Source organism: Prinia subflava, chromosome Z, assembly GCF_021018805.1.
Source record: "Prinia subflava isolate CZ2003 ecotype Zambia chromosome Z, Cam_Psub_1.2, whole genome shotgun sequence".
Taxonomy (NCBI): domain Eukaryota; kingdom Metazoa; phylum Chordata; class Aves; order Passeriformes; family Cisticolidae; genus Prinia; species Prinia subflava.
Window position 1 is genome coordinate 4,723,320 of NC_086283.1, and position 20,650 is coordinate 4,743,969.

The 20,650-nt window shown below is 42.4% G+C and overlaps 2 protein-coding genes across 2 annotated transcripts; one reads left to right on the forward strand and one right to left on the reverse strand.

The window, feature by feature from the left end:
* Nucleotides 1-848: 848 nt before the first annotated feature.
* Nucleotides 849-6,201, reverse strand: LEPROTL1 (leptin receptor overlapping transcript like 1). The gene is made up of 4 exons (XM_063423754.1): nucleotides 6,083-6,201; nucleotides 5,775-5,850; nucleotides 4,388-4,574; nucleotides 849-3,370 (listed from the first exon to the last, which is right to left on the reverse strand). The coding sequence occupies exons 1-4, from the start codon at nucleotides 6,096-6,098 to the stop codon at nucleotides 3,254-3,256; spliced, it is 396 nt and encodes a 131-aa protein (XP_063279824.1). The 5' UTR covers nucleotides 6,099-6,201; the 3' UTR covers nucleotides 849-3,253.
* Nucleotides 6,191-16,400, forward strand: LOC134564709 (store-operated calcium entry-associated regulatory factor-like). The gene is made up of 6 exons (XM_063423753.1): nucleotides 6,191-6,506; nucleotides 7,132-7,307; nucleotides 8,554-8,944; nucleotides 11,954-12,062; nucleotides 13,564-13,682; nucleotides 14,192-16,400. Exons 1-6 carry the CDS (start codon nucleotides 6,206-6,208, stop codon nucleotides 14,215-14,217), a joined length of 1,122 nt encoding a protein of 373 aa, XP_063279823.1. The 5' UTR covers nucleotides 6,191-6,205; the 3' UTR covers nucleotides 14,218-16,400.
* Nucleotides 16,401-20,650: the final 4,250 nt, after the last annotated feature.

The window sequence follows — 20,650 nt, forward strand, 5'->3', positions numbered from 1 at the left end:
GGGGCAAGTGCCGACCTCTTCACTCTGGCCACAAGTGACAGCACTCGAGGAAACGGAATGGAGCAGTCAGGGAAGGTCTAGGCTACATATCAGGAAAAGGTTCTTCATCCAGAGGGTAATCAGGCACTGGAACAAGTTCCCCAGGGAAGGGGTCACAGCACCAAGCCTGACAGAAGTCAGGAAGCTTTTGGACTATGCTCTCAGGCACATGGTGTGATTCTGGGGATGGTCCTGTACAGGGTCTGGAGCTGGACTCGTCCTGATGGGTCTCTTCCAGCTCAGCATGTTCAATGATTATACTGATTTATTTGCTTTCATGAAAAGGCTCCACAGATGTAGCACCTTAGTTTTTGGCAAATAACTCCACTCCCCTTCCAATGTTTTGACCAAAGTGAGTGTTTGTGTGGAGAGTGAAGGAGTGATTGAAAACCTTAAAGGATTTTCCACCAACTCCCACTACTTTCTTCTGCTAAAAGACTGGCATCAGTCATCAGTTTTTCAAATTTCAGAAATGTCATGATTACAAATATCACAAAGGCTATGTGGGTTTCTTTTAATAAAAATTGTAGAGTTATAAATATGTCAGAGGGTTCAAGTGGCCATCACTTTGTATAACACCAGCACAGTCTCAGGATTTGGCTTTCAAACAGAAACTGAAGAAAAAACCCGCCATGTCAGGTATGACCAACAAAGTCAGCTCAGTGCAACTTGGACACTGGAGCCTCTCTTTATAAAGCAGCTTTTAAAAACCACAAATACTTGCTCTGAAGGACTAGTGAGCAGTCTGGTGTCATCTCTTCCACATGAGTAACAACCACATTAAAGAAAGGAAAAAGAACAATTAATAGTTCAAACAAAATACTCTTTTATTAGAGTATTTTTGATTAAACATACAGAACTCAAGATTGCTATTTAAAATTTGTATCGCTCAAAGTTTTTCCCTCTAGAAGGATGGTAACAATCTCAGTGCATATCATATGGAAGGATCATACCTCTCAATTGTCCCACTTATAAGTCAGAGTAATAATACTGCATATACTTGGTGTGCAAGCAAGCAGGGAGTGCTGTAATGCAATTAACAAATAAAAAATGCACCACCAATACATACACAGTCAGCTCCACTGACCAGTAATCCAGAGAGTAGCATCACGTGGTTTCAGGAACGAAGAAACAAACAGTTCTTGACCATGAAAAAGTAATAGGTAACAGACTCATATTTGTACGAGTCCTAGGCATTCCTCCTTCATAAGGACTGCAGAGGACTGTAACTTCAGTCACTGGTTTAGAAGATTTTTCTGAAGCCTCTGTTGTACTGGGGGCGTGGGCAGAACTCTTGCCAAAAAAAGGAAAGAAACATGGTGATCCTACAGCCCTCTTGCAGCTCCAAACACCACCATGGCAGGAAGCCTGGCGAAGCACCTGCTTATGCTTGAAATACATCTGCTGTGGACTGGCTCCTGCACTGGAGCCTTGGCACCTGCACTGGAGCCTTGGCACCTGCTGGTTCCTCTGTTGCACACACAGGACATCAACAAAGTAGGAGGTACCTACACCCGTCTGCCTCCACCTGCCAGTACCAATTCCTGGCGTACACCCCATTGCTATCAGATGTGTACATATTCATATATATTTATGAACACATATATGTACGTATATATAGGCAAACTTTATACTTTGTTTGCATCCACACATAAATACTACAGCCAAGACCTGCAGTTCAGTGCCTTTTCATACTACTAAGAAAAACCTAAGCAATTGTCAGTTTTCAATTATACATGTTTAAGTTTCATGGACTTACTTTTAAAGAATTGAAAAATACAGTTCAGAAGTAAGTTTGGTCAAGGTCATCAGTGCACGAGGTACAGGCAAACCTGGTTAAGTGGTACTCATCAACTGTGTTGTGATGGAATGTCCAATGGCAGATTTCTTCAAATGAAAAATCGGACAATTGAGAGGTATGCAGAAAACTTGTCTAAAATACTTGAAGCTACATGTGCAATCTTACAGAACACAAGCTACAGTTACAGACATAACAGTAAATCTTATTAAACAATAGTGCATAAGAACTTAAAAACAGTCAGTGAAATCAGTTCAGCCAGTGACTTCCAAAAGAGTCGTGCCTCAGCTGCATTGAGGGGGGGAAAAAGAAAAAGAAAAAAAAAAAAAAGAAAAGGAAAAAAAAAAGAAAAGGGGGAAAACTCAGGCAAGTTTAACACGAGGTTTTAATCTACATTTTAAAAGCTGTTTTATTATATATTTGTATATATATGCTATGTATAAAATAAATTAAAAAGGGGGAGGAGGAAATAGCTTTGTATGTGCTTCAAATTAACACAGACCAGTAGTTCCATAAATGAATATTTTACCATCTTTGTGGTAAAAAGTTGAATAGAAGTTCAAAACCATACAATACTTATAAATAGAAAGAGTTCAAAAGATACTTTTTTTAAAAAATGGAATTTAAACATCATTTTCTCTTCCCCTACAATATACTTCAGTTTTGTATGTCAGCATCAATAGATTTACAGAGTATTTGAATGTCACATCCACAGAATCCATAACAAAGCAGGTAAAAGAGCTAATGGTGTTAAAATTCAGGACCTTTCTCCCAAATAACTCTACCTGCTCCTCAACCTTCTCCTGAAATGAAGGCTATCAACATTCATCACCCAGTATGAGGTATGGGCAGAAGAAAATCTGCAACCAGTACTCTCTCCATCCCACCTTGCCTCTGCTAAAATTTAGCAACAATCTATTGGTCTGGTAATTGGCAATGGTGGTGGACAATCTCTTACCTCCATTCAGCTTGTATATAATTTAATCCTGGTATTAAAAAAAAATTGAAACATAGTATTAATGCTTAACTTAAAAACCAAAAACAAAAAAAAAAACCCCACCAACAAAGTAAAACCCTACCAAAACCCCCCAACTTTAAATCTTTGAAACTATCTTTAAATGTTGTTCCTGGTTTAAAGCTTCACATAAAACATTGGACAGAAGGGTGACAATTTTAAACCAAGAGAGCACCTAAAAACATACCATAGGTAAAAATGAAATCAATCATTTCTCCACTTCATTAAAATGTAGAAACCCTGTCAGCAACAGTAGTACACTCAGAACGAACAACGTCAAAAGGAGCATCTAGAATACTCAAGAGGCTTGCTACGCTACTTCTCTTTATTGCCCATTCTCTCATTTGTATGGATGGCCACTGCATGACAAGATGCCTGCGGATAGTTCTCTTATCTTCCTTTCACCACTGCTGCCAGCTGAAGTCGTCATTGCTGCCAAAGACCAAGAAAAATCCTAGGATCGTGGCAAAGATGACTGTATTCCCAGTAAGAACGAGTGCGCATGCGCCCCAGTAAATCTGTGAAAAATGGGATTCAGTTAGACACATCTGGAGCTGAACACTAAGGAGACAAAAAGTAACATCTTATTGTCCCATGCTTGACAAAGCTCAGTAGCATGTCCATGATGCAAGAGGCATCATTACTTGGGGTTACAGCAAGCAGGCTGGGCTTCCCCAAAATTACTTGACAAATTCACAGCCAGCCAAGCAGCACTGCAAGTTTCTTCTAGCTGTACTCAAAGCATTGGCTATCAGGTACAACTGGTTTGGTATGTAAAGTAAGGATAAACAAAAGCATCAAACACATCTGCAGCCCAGCTATGCTGTAAGACATTTTAAAACAGGTATTTAAGGTCGTCAAAATGCCAGCAGATATCCCAGTAACAAAAATGAAAGTGGATGTTTTCGTAGGAGAGTAATTGACCTGCTTGAAGGGTGTGAGGCATTCAAACTGCTCATCTGAGCTATTCTTGCCTAAAGACATTTATGAAAGTGCACTCCATGTTTTTTGACTTTGTGGTACTTTCTGACATTCACACAAAGTGAACTTTTAAAGTATTTTAGTGAAAAGCTGTATACTGGGAAATATGTAATGAGAACTTGGAAGTTTAAAAAAATTACACTAATATCATTTACAGTGAGTAGAAAAATGCTTTTTTTGTTTATTCATACTGCTATAATGCAACTATTCCACAAATTGTCTTCTAAGTAGTCTTTACACTTCTATATTTGGTTACTTCCCTGTTAAGTCTTCAGTCTATTTTCTGTCTCATTTTCTCTGCATTGCATTGTCAGGCTTTATTCCATGACCACATGAAGCAACTGGCAATCACAATGTTCTGCCACACTCCCATTTCTGTATTGATTTTTCTTGTCAAAAAAAAAAAAATCTTATTCTGGTTCCAAAAGTACGTAATAATAGGAGTTATTTAGTGCACAAAAGCTTTACCTTCAATAAACAAACAAACAAACAAACACAAAGAACAAAGTTTTCTAGAAAAAAGGAAGGCAATCAGAGATTGAAATATTACTAACCAGTTCTGCTCTTGCAAACACTATGGGCAGCCCAAATGCTGAGACCACAATGCCTGTTGTAAGGAATATTGCCAGTTCCTTGCAGGCATTACTTGTAGCATCCGTGTCATCCACCAATCTTCTTGCTATGCAGTATGGGATAGGAGAAAGGATGTAAAAAAACAGAACAAACAGTGGCCAGTACTGGCTGAAAAAGAAAGGAGAAAAAAAGTCTTAGTTATCTGGATTTACTCCTAAAATCAATGCAAGGCATTTTTTCCATCCTGCATCCCCATTTAGGAAAGACAGACAAGCCCAGAGAAGGCAAATCCTTTGCCTTGGAATGAGCTGACATTAATCCAACAGACCATGTGCGTGAGTGGCTTTGGCTGACCTCAGCAGCAGCAGCAGAGCTTACTAACAGGATATTCATAATGCAAGATTTCACTAAGCAAGCCTAAATCTAATGCAACCTCACAAGGTGAGCTTAACTCCAAGTTTATCCTGTCAGCTCTACTTAAGACACACTCCTGCAGCACCCCAGACTAGATTCCTCAGGCACACAAATGCAGGTGCACTTTTGTTTCAATAAAACTTCACTGCATTGTTTGAAGGGCAATTGCATATGGGTCTCCTTCCCAAGGGTTTGTGTCATTAGCACTGGTTTTTTAACAAGAGAAAGCTGGCCTAGGAATTCTAGTAATATATATAGAAACTGCAATTCATAACCAGTAAAGGTCTGTCAACAGGGTATTTGGTATTTATTCAACAGTGAATAAGTCAATTTGAAATATTTTCTGTAAAGTAAACATTCACTTGCAAAGAATCAAAGCCACAGGTGTTACTATCTGATCACTTGGTCTGCTGCTTTGTATCTCCTGAAAATCTGTGTCGGGAAAGTACAGACAGCAGCTGCAATTACTCGAGATGCTGCCTTCCAAGGGTGGGACACAGTCAAGGATCCACCTCACAGTTACCGACAGCACAGCTACCCCTAGGCAGCCACAGAAAATGCAGATGCTTCCCTGGAAAACACACACTCGCTGCCCACCTCGGGAGATGCTGCTGTCTGACGGCCAGCCACAGTGGGACACCAGTCGAGACAGTCAGGGCAATGCAGCCTTTCAGTTTGCAGCCAGGCCCGGTAGTTTAATTTTTGCTGCCATTACTTTTTAGGATTAATTTAATCCTGGATGGCCTCCTTTCCCCCCGCCCCAACCCCAAAGTTTTAAAGCAAAAGCCAAAAAAGCCAAACCAATCAAAAAAACACGCCAAAAACCCCATCCAAAAAACCCAAGCCCCCCCCCCTCCAAAGAGAGGACAATCCACCATTGTGGAAGCCGGACTCTTCCAAAGTTACAAGAGGAATAACAAAGGAATAGAAGAATGGAAGGAGAGTGCACGATACTTGTATTGGGGCAGGGCACATCCGAGCATCAAGAACATCAGTCCGACCGCTCCCCCAAAGGACAGGCTGATCAGCGCTACAACGAGAACAGATCGAACCAGTATGAAGGGTCCCCGCGCCACGCAAACCACCGACCGCCGACCGCCGCCCGCAAACGAGCGCGGCGCTCGGCGCGGCCCCGGCCGCCCGGCGGAGCGGGGACACGCGGGCTCCCGCGCGGCTCCCGGCCCCTCCCGCCCGAGGGCCCGGCCCCTTCCCGCGTGGGCCGCGTGGGCCGCGTGGGCCGCCCCGCGCCGCCCCGCGCGCACCTTTGATTCCCGCCATGGCGCCGCCCGTCCCGCCAGCCGCGCGGCACCGGAGAGGGGCGCGCCGGGAACCGGAAGTGCCGCGCGGAAGCGGAAGCCGCTTCCGGCAAGGAGGCGGGCCATGCCATGCCCCGCCCCTCCCGGGCCGGGCCGGGTCGGCCCCGTGGCGCTCAGACGTGGCGCGCGCTCCGGCCCCGCGGCGGCAGCCCCGCCCCCTCGCTGGCGCCGGAGATGCCGAGCCCTCGCCGCCCATTGGCCCCAGGGCACGTTGGGGGCGGGGCTTGTCCCGGCCCGGCGCGTTCCGGCGCAGGCCCCGCCCCGGGGCAAAGGGTGACAGCTCCCGGTGCTGCCATGGTGGGGGTCGCTCTACACCTGCTCCTCCTGCTCTGCGTCGCCGCGGGACCCGCGCTGGGCTGGGACCGACCGGGTGAGACCCGTGGGGATCAAGGGGGCTCAGCGCGCCCTCAGCGCCTCTGCCGGCGCGTTGGCGGCTCCTCGCGGCCCGGCGCTGCGCAGTGCTGCCGGTTTGATGGCGGCCGGCACGGGCGAAAGGAAAGCGTTTGGGTTTGGGCTCCCCCTAAACCGGCTTGTGTCGCAGCAGTGACCCCGCACTGCGCACAGCGGTGGCTCTTTGCCTGCGAGGAGTAGCCGGGAGTCCCATCGGAAGGAAATGGGGATCTGTGTCGTGTTTCCGTCTGTGCGTCTGATGCTTCCTAGGGCTTCATCTCGTAAAGATGCAGGCTTATCGCTTCGGCCTCTGTATCGCCAGCCTTTTCCTGAGAGGAGCCCTTGTAGCCAAGAGGAGTGCGCCTGCACTTCCTGAGAAGCAGTAGGAAGAATTTTTTCACAGGAAGGGTGATCAAATATTGGAGCGGGCTGCGGGATGGTGGTGGAGTCACCGTCCCTGGCAGTGTTTAGGGAAAAACTGGGCATGGCACTCAGTGCCATGGTCTGGTTGACATGGTAGGGTTCTTTCATCGAGGATGGACTCGGTGGTCGGAGGCCTTTCCCAGCGTAATGGATTCTGAGGTGCTTTGTGCTGCCTGTTTCAGGGAAGGTTCTGCTGCGGGATGTTGAGGCGCTCACTCTCCACAGAGGGCAGTACACAACATCCAGGCGGACAGCTGCGGTCCCTCAGCTGCAGTGCACGGGAGGCTCTGCGGGGTGTTCCCGTGTCCCCGAGGTTGTGCAGTGCTACAACAAAGGATGGGATGGCTATGATGTACAGGTAACTGTTTACAGCTTCTCAAACTGTTTGTGAAATCTCTTTCCTCCAAGTTGGTAAGGTCTGAAGGAGCAAAGAGTAGCGAGCTAGGTTGTCAGTTCAGGTGCTTTTTGTTAGATGAACTTTTGCAGCTAAAACTTAATTTAAATACTTTTAGGTTTGGATTTTCCAGAGCTACTGTAGGTATATGTTTGAAATACCTTTGAAGCAGCTAATGTAAAAGCACAGCATAGCAAACGTTTGTTGGTTTTAAATTAAATGGTGCTCGAGTTTATAAAATCAAATTCTTGCAGACCCCAGAGGATGCTTTCAAATTATTATTGCTGTGTGAATTTCCATTTTTTATTAAGGTGGAAAGGGCTTCTAAATATTTACTTCACTTCAACTCTACTTTTTAGAAACTAAATTTCAGACTTGCCTGACTTTTACATGCACCTTAGGATGAGTACTAGTCAGTAAATAGTCTTTCAGCTGTTACCGAGGCCCCTGTCAATAGATAATGCGGGATCAAGGCTAAAAGTAGTGCTAAGACTGATACAGTATTGTGAAAGAACAGTCAAACATTAATTGGCAGTTGGTACTGCTGTACTGAATTACTAATTTAGAAACAACTACTTTCTTATTTCCTCTCCAAAATACATGTCACATGCCATTAGGGATCCCTATGTTTGGGTACTTCAAGGGAGTATGAGCTTGAGGATCCACCTGTGTCCAACCAGAGAATCCCCAATATAATTGTTAAGTGTTGCATTTGGATGCCTAATGATGTCTGTCCCAGTTTCTTTTTGATTTCTGCACAGACACAAATGGACACAATAGTGCACTGGATTTTAGGATCACGTGTTGCATTTTTGTAGTTGCCATCAAGTTTGCACAGGACAGGCATTGCACAGGACATATTAAGTAGCTGCTGCACAGAGTACAGCACTTTTTTAGAAGTATTGTTAGATCCCAAGAAGGGATATCTGAAAAATGTGTTCAGTAAAGAAAAACAAAATCTGGTTCCAGAGTTGTAATACTTCAGTGTTCTGAAAGATAAGATCTTATTTAAGATTTAGAATTTAAAATACATTTAAACATAAATACCTACTCCTTTTCAAAATAGGAGCACATGGAAATTTCTTACCTGTGGCCCATAGATGATTTGTTTGCAATTACAGCTTTATTTCAGGGAGTATGTGGGGAAGCAGACGGGTGTTTCCATCTTTGGTGCAGTATGTTTTACTTTATATTGTGTTTATTTTTCCAGTGGCAGTGCAAAGCAGACTTGGAAAATGCCTACCGTTTTGGACAAATGGAAGTGAGCTGTGAAGGCTACGATTACCCAGATGATCCTTACATACTTAGAGGCTCCTGTAGTTTGCTGTTCAAGCTAGAGCTGACTGAGGAAGGTGAAAGGAAAGTGAAGAACCCTGGAAGCTTTGGCTCTAGCTATTACCAGTCAAGGAAAGATTATACTGATTCTGGTTCTGGAGCAATTGTTGTAATTGTTCTTCTCGTTCTTGCTTTTGGAGTGTACAAGTTCTTCCTCAGCAACCAGCAGCCTCAGGAGAGTTCTGGGCACAGTGATGGCTTCTCTCAGCCCTTCTGGCAGAGTCAGCAGGCACCTCCTCCTCCTGGTTTTAAGTCGACCTTCACAGGTAGGCCTCTGAGCCATTTGCTGTATTCAAAAGAGCAAGCAGGATTGTCCTGTTTTGTCTGTGGTAAGGATAGGCGGGATACAGTTAAAACCACAGCATTTGCAGGCAACTGCTGAGTTGGCTGCAGAGCCTAAGGCCAGCTTTGTATTCTGCTCTTTGTTCAAAAGAGGAAATAAGGGCTTGGTTTTCCACAGGCATTCAGGGCAGGCTGCCCTTTGAACCTTTGAAAAGCCACCTCCCCATGCTCTGCAAGCATTATTTTCGTCACCTGTGAAATAGCAGAATTATGACAGGGAGAATAGTTGTCTTAGGTAATCTTGAAAAGAGAATGAACGAAGCCAGAAACAAACCCATGCCAAAGGGGCACTCTGAAACTTTACAGAATGGCCTTTCAGTCCTGATTTCATTCACAAAGCAGTTGATGAAGTTAAATATCATGTACCAGTCCTCTGTTTAACAGGGCTTCAGTGTAGTTCCAGCAGCTGAAACATTTGGTTCTCAGAGCAGAGAAAGTGTCTGTGAACTGTCATTAGCGGGAACAGCATCTGAATCTCATGTGGGGCCTTTCATCTGAAGTTGAAAATCACAAAAGCAGTGACAAGGCTGCTGCGGGGAAAAGAGACAGTTTTTCTTTTCCCAGAAAACTGGTGACTTCTGTCACGTAATAGATGTTCTTCCTTAGGCCGTCATAGTGTCTCAGGGAAATAAACATTACTCATCTGGCATTTGACTGACTCATTTAACCCTGTAAACGTGCAAGCTGCTCACAGCACTGGAACTGGAACTTAAATTGCATTCTCACAAGTTGCATCATTCCTTATTTTTTTTAATAGAGAAGGGGGTTTGGCAAGCAAATACATAGCAAGGATTAGGTTTACTTAATCAAAAGTTTATATTTTAATAATGATTATTAATGCTTTCTCCAAGTTTTGTTCAAACAGCTCGGCCAACAGAGGGTGCAGTGTAATTGTTTTGGATACCACTGTGCAGGGTGTGTGCAGCAGAAATTTTCAGCTGTACCTGCACCAGAAGATTAAAGAGAATCTGCTTCTGTTTGCTTTGCAAATTGGTTTGCATATAGTTATGTCAGACTGTCTGTCTGTGCTGTGTGGGCATCAGTGGCCATGTTGTGAGCGTGGCACTGGCTGTACTGTGGTGGTCAGCAGAGCCCTGGCCATGACACACAGCTCTGTCACACTGGGCACAGGCAAAACCATGAAGGGTTATTTTCATTTTTTTCTGTTCAGTTCCTTGTCAATTAATTGCCCCAATGCATTTTGCTTTGCTGGGCTCTCGAATCTAGCAAGGGCAGGGCCTTGAGAATGTTTTCTTGAGGATTGCTTAAAACTGAGACACTTAAAATGAACATTGGGAGCCATATAATACTTAACTTGTGATGTTTTTAATAAGGCATGTCAATGATTTGTCTCTAGATTTCAGGCAAAGTAAGGAGAAAAACTGAAATGTGGAGCCAGATTAAAATACCAAGTGTTAGGCTACTTCATGCATTTAGTGTCTGCCTTACATTGTGGGAGCAGAGGAAAAGCACGTCTCTGAGTGTATACATCCATGTGTTCCAGGAATGTATTAGTCTTTGGAAACCTGGACAGTCATGAAAAACAATGTTGTTTACATATTGCTGTTAGTATTTAATTTGCCTCATTTTAAATCCCCTTAACATACAGAACGTGTTCTGTGAAACTTGTTTAGCTTGATTATTGTAATGAAATTCTGCTTTCTCTCAGTTAGTTGTTTGACGTGATTCTTAATGTTTTCTCTAGCTATTTCAACAAAAAATTACTCCGTTTTTTTGAGTCAGTGTTCAGTCATGGTGCTTTTGAACAAATGAGCTGGTTCATCTCTGATTAACATTGTTTTCTCAGAAAATTAAGTAATTTTTTGTTGTTGTTCCAAATCAGCATAATTTAATGGTATATCATCCCAATGAGAGTTTATATTTCTCCCCACACATTCGAAATGAAATTCAACATCAAATGCAGTCTAGACTGAAACTGATTATTTCATTATTGTTTTATCTTCTGTGACTTCAAAAAACCCATATCAGTTTGAAGACAAACCAGGCCCTCTAATTTTTACCTATGTCATCTCTGGCCCACTTATTCAGGTGGGCAGGTTTCAGGGAGACCCTAATGTTATCTTCAGTCCTTTTTATTCTTCCTTATGTGTTAAGCTCATGGTTGAGCTTATTCTTACGTCCATGATTTTTGCTAGACCAGAAAATTATTCTACTTTGGGTTTGTATGTTCTCTTTCTCTTTCTAAATGGAAGACATTTACTCTGACTCAGAACCTCATGTTATGCAGGTCACATGTCAAAAAATTTGTGACTCTCCTTCCCCCCACAGCCTACTTGGTATGCTTGCAGTTTCATCAAGGTATTTGTCAAGCTAGGTGACTCATGCATAATGAAAACTTTGCAATGTGATTGCAGTTAGCATGGCTTTTGATAACAAGTGCCAGAGTAGGATTACCAGGAACAATACCAGTAATGTTAGCGTTACACTGAGCCACTGTGACTCAAACTGTGCAGCTGTGCTCAGTGAGATTAGGAGCTCTGTGTCTTTGTGGTTTGCTCACTGTGCAGTGTTACCTACTTGATTTGTGTCCCTGCATCTGCTTCTGGCCTGCAGGGTGACCTTCAGTAGATTATTCTTTCTTCGTTTCCTTTTCTATTTTTAATCTAACTTGTCTGTTTATAGATCAGTGGGCAGGCACTTTTTCCATGTTTTGCAAACATTAGGGTTGTGAGATGAAGAGGAAGCAGATTTTTAACATAAAACTCTTTATAGTAGTGTTAGTTTCTGTGGGATTTCTTGCTTTCTGAAATGTGAGGCCTTTCAAGTTGAGCTTGATCAAAAATCTGCTGAAATCAGAAGCAGTTTGTTGTCTCATTTTCCGTTATCTTCAACAGGAGAAAATTTTGTTGCAGCAGCTGGCCTGAGGATTAGTCTGTTACTAACTTACGCTTCCTATTTTCATTTTGTTTAAGACGACAACAGCTTTGGACCTCATTCCCATCATGGAACCAATTCAGGACCAGGATTTTGGACTGGATTAGGAGCAGGAGGCTTGCTAGGCTACTTGGCAGGCAGTCACAGGTAAAAATGCATACTATCAGATTTTAATCATTTAAGGTTTCAGGAGTATGCCATATACTATGTTGACATTGTTTCTAAGATTTCAGGCCTGTGTCATTCAAGTTATAAAATCCTCCCACTAGAAGAATTTCGAGCAGCTGTTTGTAGCTCCATACTAGAGACATTTCAAACATATTTCTGAGGCAGAATCGGAAAGACTGAGGTGCTTCATTCTGCTTCCTCTGACCTGGCATGATGGCCTGCAATTTTAAATTGAGCATTTAAACAATTTATCTGCAGAATGCCTTAAAACACACATAGTCATATTAAGCATATAATCATCTGTCTATGGATCTCTTGTGTCAGTGTCAACTTTCCTAAAATAAGTCTGGATGGCCATATTTGGTATAGACTTTTAGACATTGAGAATGTATCATTTTTAGATCAACAGTTTAAAGAGAGCACTTGCTACCATTTTAGGCTTCACTGGAGAAAATATGAGATTCCTGCAGGGAATCTTCAGAGCCTAAGCAGTTTTCTCATTGTCAAATAACTTGCCTTTGTATCAAGTCTATTCCTGTAGTAATGTAACAGATTAGGGAGTAAGATATGTGGACAGGAGTGGGCTAAGCATCTGCATTGTAAATTGTGGGCTATTTTTAATAACGGAAGCCTTATATTAATTCTGCTAAGAATTTTTCTAAGATATAGTGTGTTAAAGTTTTTATTGACCTGATGTTTCTTAAGGCTTAAATACATTAATCTTGTGTTGAGACATTATATTTATGTAATATCTACATACAGGTTAGTTCCCTGATTTCTATACACACCCCCATTTCAGTAGCCACAAATTATTGTTTAAGATTAGAGATCTGAGTTAGTCTAAATACATAAACAAGATACCTTACTTAGGCTGCTTTTTGTTTAAAACAGTCTTTAGTCCACTGTTATATAATTTGGTTTCTTAGGGTTTTGAAATTTTGTGCCTCAAAATGCTGCTGCCAGGAAGTGTGAGAGAGCTGTTTGTAAATTGCAACAGCAGGAAATTTCATATCCATGGAAGCAAGTAATTTTAAGTGCGTGAGGCAAGGACCATGATATGTTAGTGTTACTGATATGACCTTTTCAAGACAGTTACCAGAAGGATGTTTTCTCTTGCCAAACATGGCTGGGATGTAGGTGATGCCAAAATGCATTTAAATTTCAGATTTCAAAATTCTTGTCTGACAGAATCTAAGGTCAAAATTTCAGAGAGAAAAATTTCTTCATTTGCAATAATTAGAATTCCTTATTCTGAAGAATAAAGCTTAATCTCCTTTTGAAAGTCTACAGATTATGATATCACAGCACTGAATGTCCTTGCTCTCAACGTGTTAAATACATTAAACAGGAATATTTCCAGCTTTGAAATAGCTGCTTACAGTTTTCCCCTGGAGGTGTAGGTCTCTTGTTTGGAATGGTATCTTCTTAATTTTTCCAAAGGCCACTAATGAAGCTTTCCTTCTACTCTGTTTCATGCCAGAGCGCAGCCACGTTCCCCGTATCACAGTATGTGGACAGATCCCACAGCTGTACCTCCTATGCATAGGCACTCAAGGAATTCCGCAGAAGGCAGCAGTTCAGGAACAAGAACTGCTTCTGGTAAGGCAAAACACCTTTTAATTTCCTGAAGCTTAAGAGACTTTGACCTATCAAAAACATGCAGATGTTAGTTGCAGTTCAACGAGCATCCTTGTTTTTATTTTATCAGTTGGTGAAGATGGCATGTCCCTTTGATGTCCCTTTCCTCCATTCCTTTTGGAAGTAGGGCAGCCTTGTGGGGCATGAAACTCCCCACAGGCCTGTGGTGGGCATGGCACCATCAGCATCAGGCTTGTCTTCACTGGCAAGGTGCATTTGTTCAAGGCTTTCCCTTCTGATGTGCATTATGCATGGCCTTCTTTAGCAAACATGCACAGACATGTTCTCTGTAGAATGCAGGTTGCTGAATCTGCAAGAGCAGAATAGTTTCCAGGCCAGTCAGCCTGCAGTTGCTTGCTGTTCTGCTTCGTGTGAATGTTTACCTCGTCTCCCTTGCCACCTTTAGCCTTTTAGAACTAGAGAGTTCAATGGAAAGGCCATGGAGCTGACTTTTTTTTTTTATTTTGCAGGCTTTGGGGGCACAAAGCGAAGATGAAATCCTTGACATTATTACATCAGAGTGATTGAACTAAATCTTGTTGTGTACTTGTGCTTCTTTTAGTAGTAGTATACTTGAAAAGTGCATATATGAGGTATGAAAGACAAGGCAAAGAAATCTTCCCTTTCTCTGTGGACTCTCACTGCTATTTGGGGTATCACAGGTGCTGGAACATCCACTATTTCAAATGACCAGCATCTCCTACAGAAAAAGCTCATCCAAGTTAAGAATGATGTTACAGTGACTGTGTATCTGTCTGTACTTAAGGTATTATGGAAATGATAGCCTTACCAGATTTTCAAAGCATGTTACTTCTTGTGTTCTGGGCTTAATTTCATTTGATCCAGAATTTCTGATAAACTTTTTCCACTTTCCTGGTAGTCCAGCATCTGCCTGATACATAAGGCGTGCTGTTCTTTGAAGCTACTTTTGTTTGCCTTTGTTTGCCTGCAGAATTCATGTGAACTTTATTGTAAGTGCAGTCAGCTACTTAGGTAAGTGGTGGAGTTCTTCCTCAGTGGACAAGAGCAAAACTATAAAAAGACTAACATTAATATGTTTGTATCTGTGCTATGTGATTGTTGGAGCAAAAATGTGAAGATTCATGTTATAGAGTTTATCCAAGGTAACTGTGCAAACCTGGGGGACTTTAAGTTATTGGGGGTAAATAAGTAAGTAACCTGGGAATTTGGACCTTTTTCTGGAAGACTCAGGTAATTTAAATTCAGTTGATTACAGACATTTTGCCTGCATTGAGGCCACAGATTTTCCTGTTAATGGTGGATGTTGGCAATGCTGTAAAAACTTGTGATGTGAAGGGTCTGTCCTGCTAGATCACCTGTCCAGGGCACAGTAAACCAAATGTGCTCATTGCAAAAGGGAAGGGAATGTTCTTCAAGCAAAGATGATGAGACACAGCAGGCCTTGACACTATGCAAAGAGAAGAAATTGAATATCTAATGGGATGTAAAATTCCCCAAATGTGCTTCTTAAAGTGCTGTCAAAGAGAGGGAAGGAGAGAGGCCTTGCTGTATTCTGTGATGATATTTTGGGGCCTCTGTGAAGTATCATACAGTTCTTGGGTGACTTATTCTCTCCTGGAAGAGGCATTGCTGGATAAAAAGCAGAGAAGTTTCTCAGAATTGTGGGAAGAGGGGAAGAATGAAAAATGGGCCGCTTGATCACCAGCTCTTCTCCAGAGCCCATCCTAACAGTGTAGAAGTGTTCGTGTGGGCAGAGCTCGTGTATGCTGGCAGCAGCCAGAGAAGCGTTGTCTTTCAGCCTTGTGAAAATACTGTGTCTGGGAATTGATATCAGCTATTACAGCAAAAGCAAAGCTCTGTTCAGCTGATACAGACTGCATCTCCACAAGGAGATTAAGTAGGTCTGGTTGGTCTAAAAAAGCAGCTTCAGCATAACTCAGGGAAAAGTAACCATGTCCGTTCGTGAGTATAGAAGGAATCCCTCATATGGTAACACCCAAATTCAGTGTATGGCTTAAGCAATCAAAAGAGAGAAATGCAGAAAAGAAAAAAATACAAGCAACCTAAACCAGCAAATCCCAGAAGTCTTTATGAAGTTGACAGCGAGAAAAAGAGCTTAATGAAAAAATGCTTTTACTAAAAGTGTTATTTTGAAAGTATCAAATGAAATTGGTAACTTGAGGGTGAAATGGCGGTTTGTTTCTCAGAGCTACCTGGAGGTTGGTGGAAAATAACTGCATTAATACCCTGCACTATGAACCTAAAAAGGGAAATGGCAAAGACCTTACTGATGGCCTCCCAGAAAGCTCTACTTTTTATGAGAAGGCCACAGTAAATCTCTTATCTTTATGACAAAGTGTAGCAAAAGAATATATTTTAAATACGGTGTTCTTACTTATTTCTAAGTGTATTCAGGTTAAGCTTGTCACAGTCAATATTTGCTTTGCCAACCAACTGCATAACAATTAAACTGGATTTTTTTCTAACTGGGTAGTTTGAAGCTGAAGTTTGGTCTTAAATTACAGTATGCTATGAAATGGTTTAGACAACATTTTCATTTGTATTTATTTATAGTTGCTGCATGAAATGTGCTTTGATAAATAAATCCGATACATAAATCTACCATAGCTTTTGGATCTGTTTGGATATGTTTGCCCTTCCCTCTGATAAAGAAAAGAATAAAGTGAATAAGGAGTATTTTTGTCTTAAAATCACTATCTTGAGACCTGCAGGGATGGCATTGTTTATTTTCTCAGAGTTCTCTGTCTCATCATCTACTTCCTGGGGAAATAATACCATCCTGTACCCCCCGAAGCAGAGTGGGTAACCTGTATGTTGTTTCAACAAAATAAAATAATATTGGGAATAGAGTTATTGTGTTGATTAAGTTTTCAGTAACAAAATACTGAACCCTATAAGGAATTGAAGGCTTTCTTGTAAATCAGGGTTTGGGATCTGAGTCTGCAGAAAAGCTCTATTGTGTCAGCAAGTTCCTGGTTTTACAAGGTGGTGAGCTGAACCCTTTAAAAAAGTTTATGATCACTTCTGCTGTTGCTGGTTGTGGACAGAGCAGAACTCTACACACGGGGATGGCCTAAGCTGATATATTGGCTTCTTAGATGGAGGATGTGTCGCTACTGAACAGAGACATGGTCTGCACAGAGAGTTCAACGTCTTGGCATTTGTAAACTGGGGTTAAGCGGGGGCCTGAAGATTCGGCTATCAGTGTTTCCTTCATCAAATGTTGCTGATGCTCCTGAGTGAAAAGAACTTGTGGAAGGCAGCTTAGAGCTCATATTTGTGAGAGAGCTTGAGCTTCCTTCCTGAACATGAGATCTGGAACGTCCTAGTCTCCCTTCTGCTCCTGGGCAGGGTTTTGACACATCTTCACAGCAGCTTCATAGTTGCAAGGCATATGTAAATACTTAAACTGTTAAATGCTGTTGTAGATAGTTGCAATTCTGTTTGGTAGCTGGGACCAGAACTGCTCATACTCTGACAAGGCTTACATCCTCACACAAAGCTAAAACTCATTAATGAAATGAAACTCCTGGATTTACATCTGACTTCCCATGAAGCACATGATGAAAGAAAAAGAAAAACTATGGACAGAGATAAGCTTTCTTTGTGCTGCTCTGTCTTGTGACTCAGCTGCCAGGTCAGATCTTGGCTAGCTCTGCAGACTTTCATGCTGTGCACCTTGCTCTTTTCCCTGGGTGTCATGTGTGTGTTTGACTTACCACCAAGACAAGATGGTAGGTGATTTGTTTTAAAAATAAAACTCTTCCATGGTCATCACTTTACATCACTAAGTTCCAAAAAGGGAATTAAGCCAGGTGGTACAATTTCCAGCACTAGGAGTTGTTGCACAGAGAAATTGCTGAAGTAAAGTAGCAAGCAATTCCTACCTGCCTGCAGAGCTGTCTAAAAGCTGAAAATGCAGCACTTGCACATAGACTGTTGTCCACTTAGCACCAATTAAAAGTGCTTTATTTTTTCTTCCTTACTAAGCAAATTTGTATTCTTAATATTTTCAGAATTCCTAACAACCAATGATAGTGATACAGAAATAGCTCAGCTACCTGTTAACTAAGGCATATGAGCAACCCCACAAAAATATTAAAATCTCACAGCAACGCAGTCTGTACAAGCAGACAATGCTGTTGTGTCCTGTTGTGTCTGTTGAAACAATGTCAGGTCCCTCCTTCTCCATCCATAGGTACTGGGGCAGCTCGGGGTTGACTGCTGTGTGGGAGAGGCTCCTTATCACTTGGCATATTTTACTGGAGCCTTTCTCTGCAGCCAGTTCTTTTGATTTCCTAGTATTGTGTATAGCTGCAGTAGTCTTCACATTCTGACACCTCTTTTTCTATTGCAGCTGTGATTTGCCAATGCTAATATGTGGCCTCTATCTTATCTCCTGCTGTCTTCCATCTTGTAGTTCCCTCTGTTCTGGCTGGGGGTCAATGTTTCTTTAGCAAGGAAAGGACAAGCAGCTGTAGAAAGGCATTGAGCTGGGAATGGATGGAGTAGACAACAGTGAAGTCAAGGGAGCCAACTGTCAGGCTGTGAATTGCCCTTTGTGAGCAGTATGTCTGTGGAAATACATTTTTTTAGCCTTCTGTCAGAGAAGCATTTTTGTCAAAGGTACAGTATGGCAGCTGGGGATTGGAGCAGATTAAGGGCTGGTAAACTGGCAGCAAGGAGAAGACCTGAAAACATTCTCTTCATCCTAATTAGAAATGACTAAGACTTGTAGCACCAGGAAGCTGGCCTAGGATGTGCTACCTCAGCCACTCCACAGTCATGGCATTGCAGATCCCATAGCTAGATGTATGTTTAAAGATACCAGGTGCTTCTGAAAATGCCAAACAGAAGAAAGATGACTTGGCCATGTTTGACCATGTCTCTTTCCTTCTGCAGTATGACTTACAATGAAAGAGAGGGCCAAATATGGAAAGAGCTGCAAGCAACTCTGACAACGGGTTGCAAATAGGCCAAAGTGCAGGTGAAGTCTGTGTCCTAGTGCGTCCTACCTGCTCACTCTTCTCACACAACAGCAGGAAATTGTAGGCAGTTCTAATAGCTGTTGTATCTGGATTATTTTACTGGGGTTTCCTCATCCCTAATGTTAAGTCCTACAAGCAATTACCAGTAATATGGTTTCACACCTTTTGCTCTGATGGCCATCTGAGCCATTCCATAATTCAGACTTCAAAGTACCCACTGTGAAATTTGGAGGAGACAAATTACTGCCTGCTTAAAGACCAGAGTCTCTGAAGTGCTGCCTAGAGAACGTTTCCTCATTTACTACATTTGCCTTGGCTTCCCTGGCATGGAGATTTATGCAGTCTTTGCTGTGCAACTTTATTTAGATGTCATTGTGCAGGATCCTGTGAGACTTGGCCTTGAGATCACAGCCCTGATATCATTGTTCCTGTAAGCCTTCTTCTCTATGCCTCCTGTGTCCTTGTAATCAGCATGTGGGGTGTCTTTATTGAGGCAGCACTGGAATTACCAGCAATCCAGAATGCCTTTTGCTACTGCTGCCTAGTGAGAGTTATTCTTCTCCCAGTCAGATCCTGTGGTCATTTTCATGTCATTTGGCAGCTGTAAACATATCACATCTGCTTTAATGGACAGACAACAATTACAGTTGGGGAAAAAAGAAAAGGGAAAAAAAGGGCAATGAATGTAGATAAAATGTTCAGTTGGAACAATTTTGCAGAGCTAACCTTCATTGTGGGATTACCGTATGAACATTCTTCTCCAGGGTTTGGATGAGTACTTTACTGATGTGGATTTAAATAATGCCATCATGTCTTCTGAACTGCAAGAGTGGAAGACTTAGAACTGTAACAGGTTTGGTGTTCAACAAGTCAGACCTATTCTGGGCTCTTTGTAGTTTGATGCACAGCTTGCAAAGAATTGGTAGCAGTAAAAAGTGAGGTTAGATCAGCATAGAAATTCATGTGGCTTCAGCATAGATGAAAACCAGCTGATCTGTGCTATTTCTGAAACCAAGGTAAAAACAAGCTCCAACCAGTCTGAAGCAGCTCACAAAGTTGTTCCTGTCTTTGCTTTGAGCTGAGATCCTGTTTGGCCCAAATTGTCATCTGCTGCTGACAACTAGTGTCAGCACTGAAGTCCTCTTTCCCTTAGGTAGGCAAACCCTCTGTCCTCATTCTGACTATTAGAAAATCAGCCAGGCCCCCTGGGTTGTAGTGCAGTGTGCTTCTGAACTGGCAGGCTTGGGTGATTAATTCTACATTAACAGGTGGAAGGATTTATTTCTTTTTTAACAAGGAGCTAGGGATTAGGCTGAAACTAAGTGAATGTGTATAGAGCTGAAACAGTGCAAATGTAAGTGATGAGAGGAAGACCGTACTTGACTCGGGTAATCCAGTTTTATCTAAGATTTTAATACATTCCCTTTAGCCCAGCTGATGCAGTTGCTAAAGAGAAGTTAGGGTTTGGGCAGATACTGACTTTCAAATTGCAAAGCTGCTTTGGACATAACTGAGAAACAGAACTTTTGCAACAGCTGAGAGAGAAACACAGTGTGAACCATCCTCCAAGAGCATTCAGCCTGAGAAGAGGAGGGGAGAACAGGAAGTCCCACACAGAAACCAGTGAGTGTTTCTAGCCTGAACTTGCTACCGAGGCATCTGTTCCTCTCCAGTCTTTGTTTGCTTAAGCACCTGAGAGGCCTCATGGAGCCAGGAGTGCTACCACTTAGCCTCAGCTTGGCATACTTCCAAGCCAAGAGGCTGCGGGTGAGGGGAGATTATATATGATGACCTTTGGACAGCATGTCATGAGAGGCCCAGGAAGACAGCTGAGCTACAGCAATGTTTCATGCCCTGGAATGACAAATAAATAAAGGGTATGGAACAGTCAGCAGCAGAGACCTTTAAAAAGAGATGTAGAATGCTCTGGTGGAGCCA

What these genes read in the sequence shown, in the direction of transcription:
- LEPROTL1 (XM_063423754.1), bottom strand. An exon ending in TGTGCCCTGCCCCAATACAA is followed by an intron (nt 4,575 to 5,774) that starts GTATCGTGCACT and finishes TTTCTTTTTCAG; the next exon opens with CCAGTACTGGCCACTGTTTG. An exon ending in TGTTTGCAAGAGCAGAACTG is followed by an intron (nt 3,371 to 4,387) that starts GTTAGTAATATT and finishes CATTTTTCACAG; the next exon opens with ATTTACTGGGGCGCATGCGC.
- LOC134564709 (XM_063423753.1), top strand. Translation starts at nt 6,206, where the DNA reads ATGCCCCGCCCCTCCCGGGCCGGGCCGGGTCGGCCCCGTGGCGCTCAG. An exon ending in GCTGGGCTGGGACCGACCGG is followed by an intron (nt 6,507 to 7,131) that starts GTGAGACCCGTG and finishes TGCCTGTTTCAG; the next exon opens with GGAAGGTTCTGCTGCGGGAT. An exon ending in AGGAACAAGAACTGCTTCTG is followed by an intron (nt 13,683 to 14,191) that starts GTAAGGCAAAAC and finishes TTTATTTTGCAG; the next exon opens with GCTTTGGGGGCACAAAGCGA.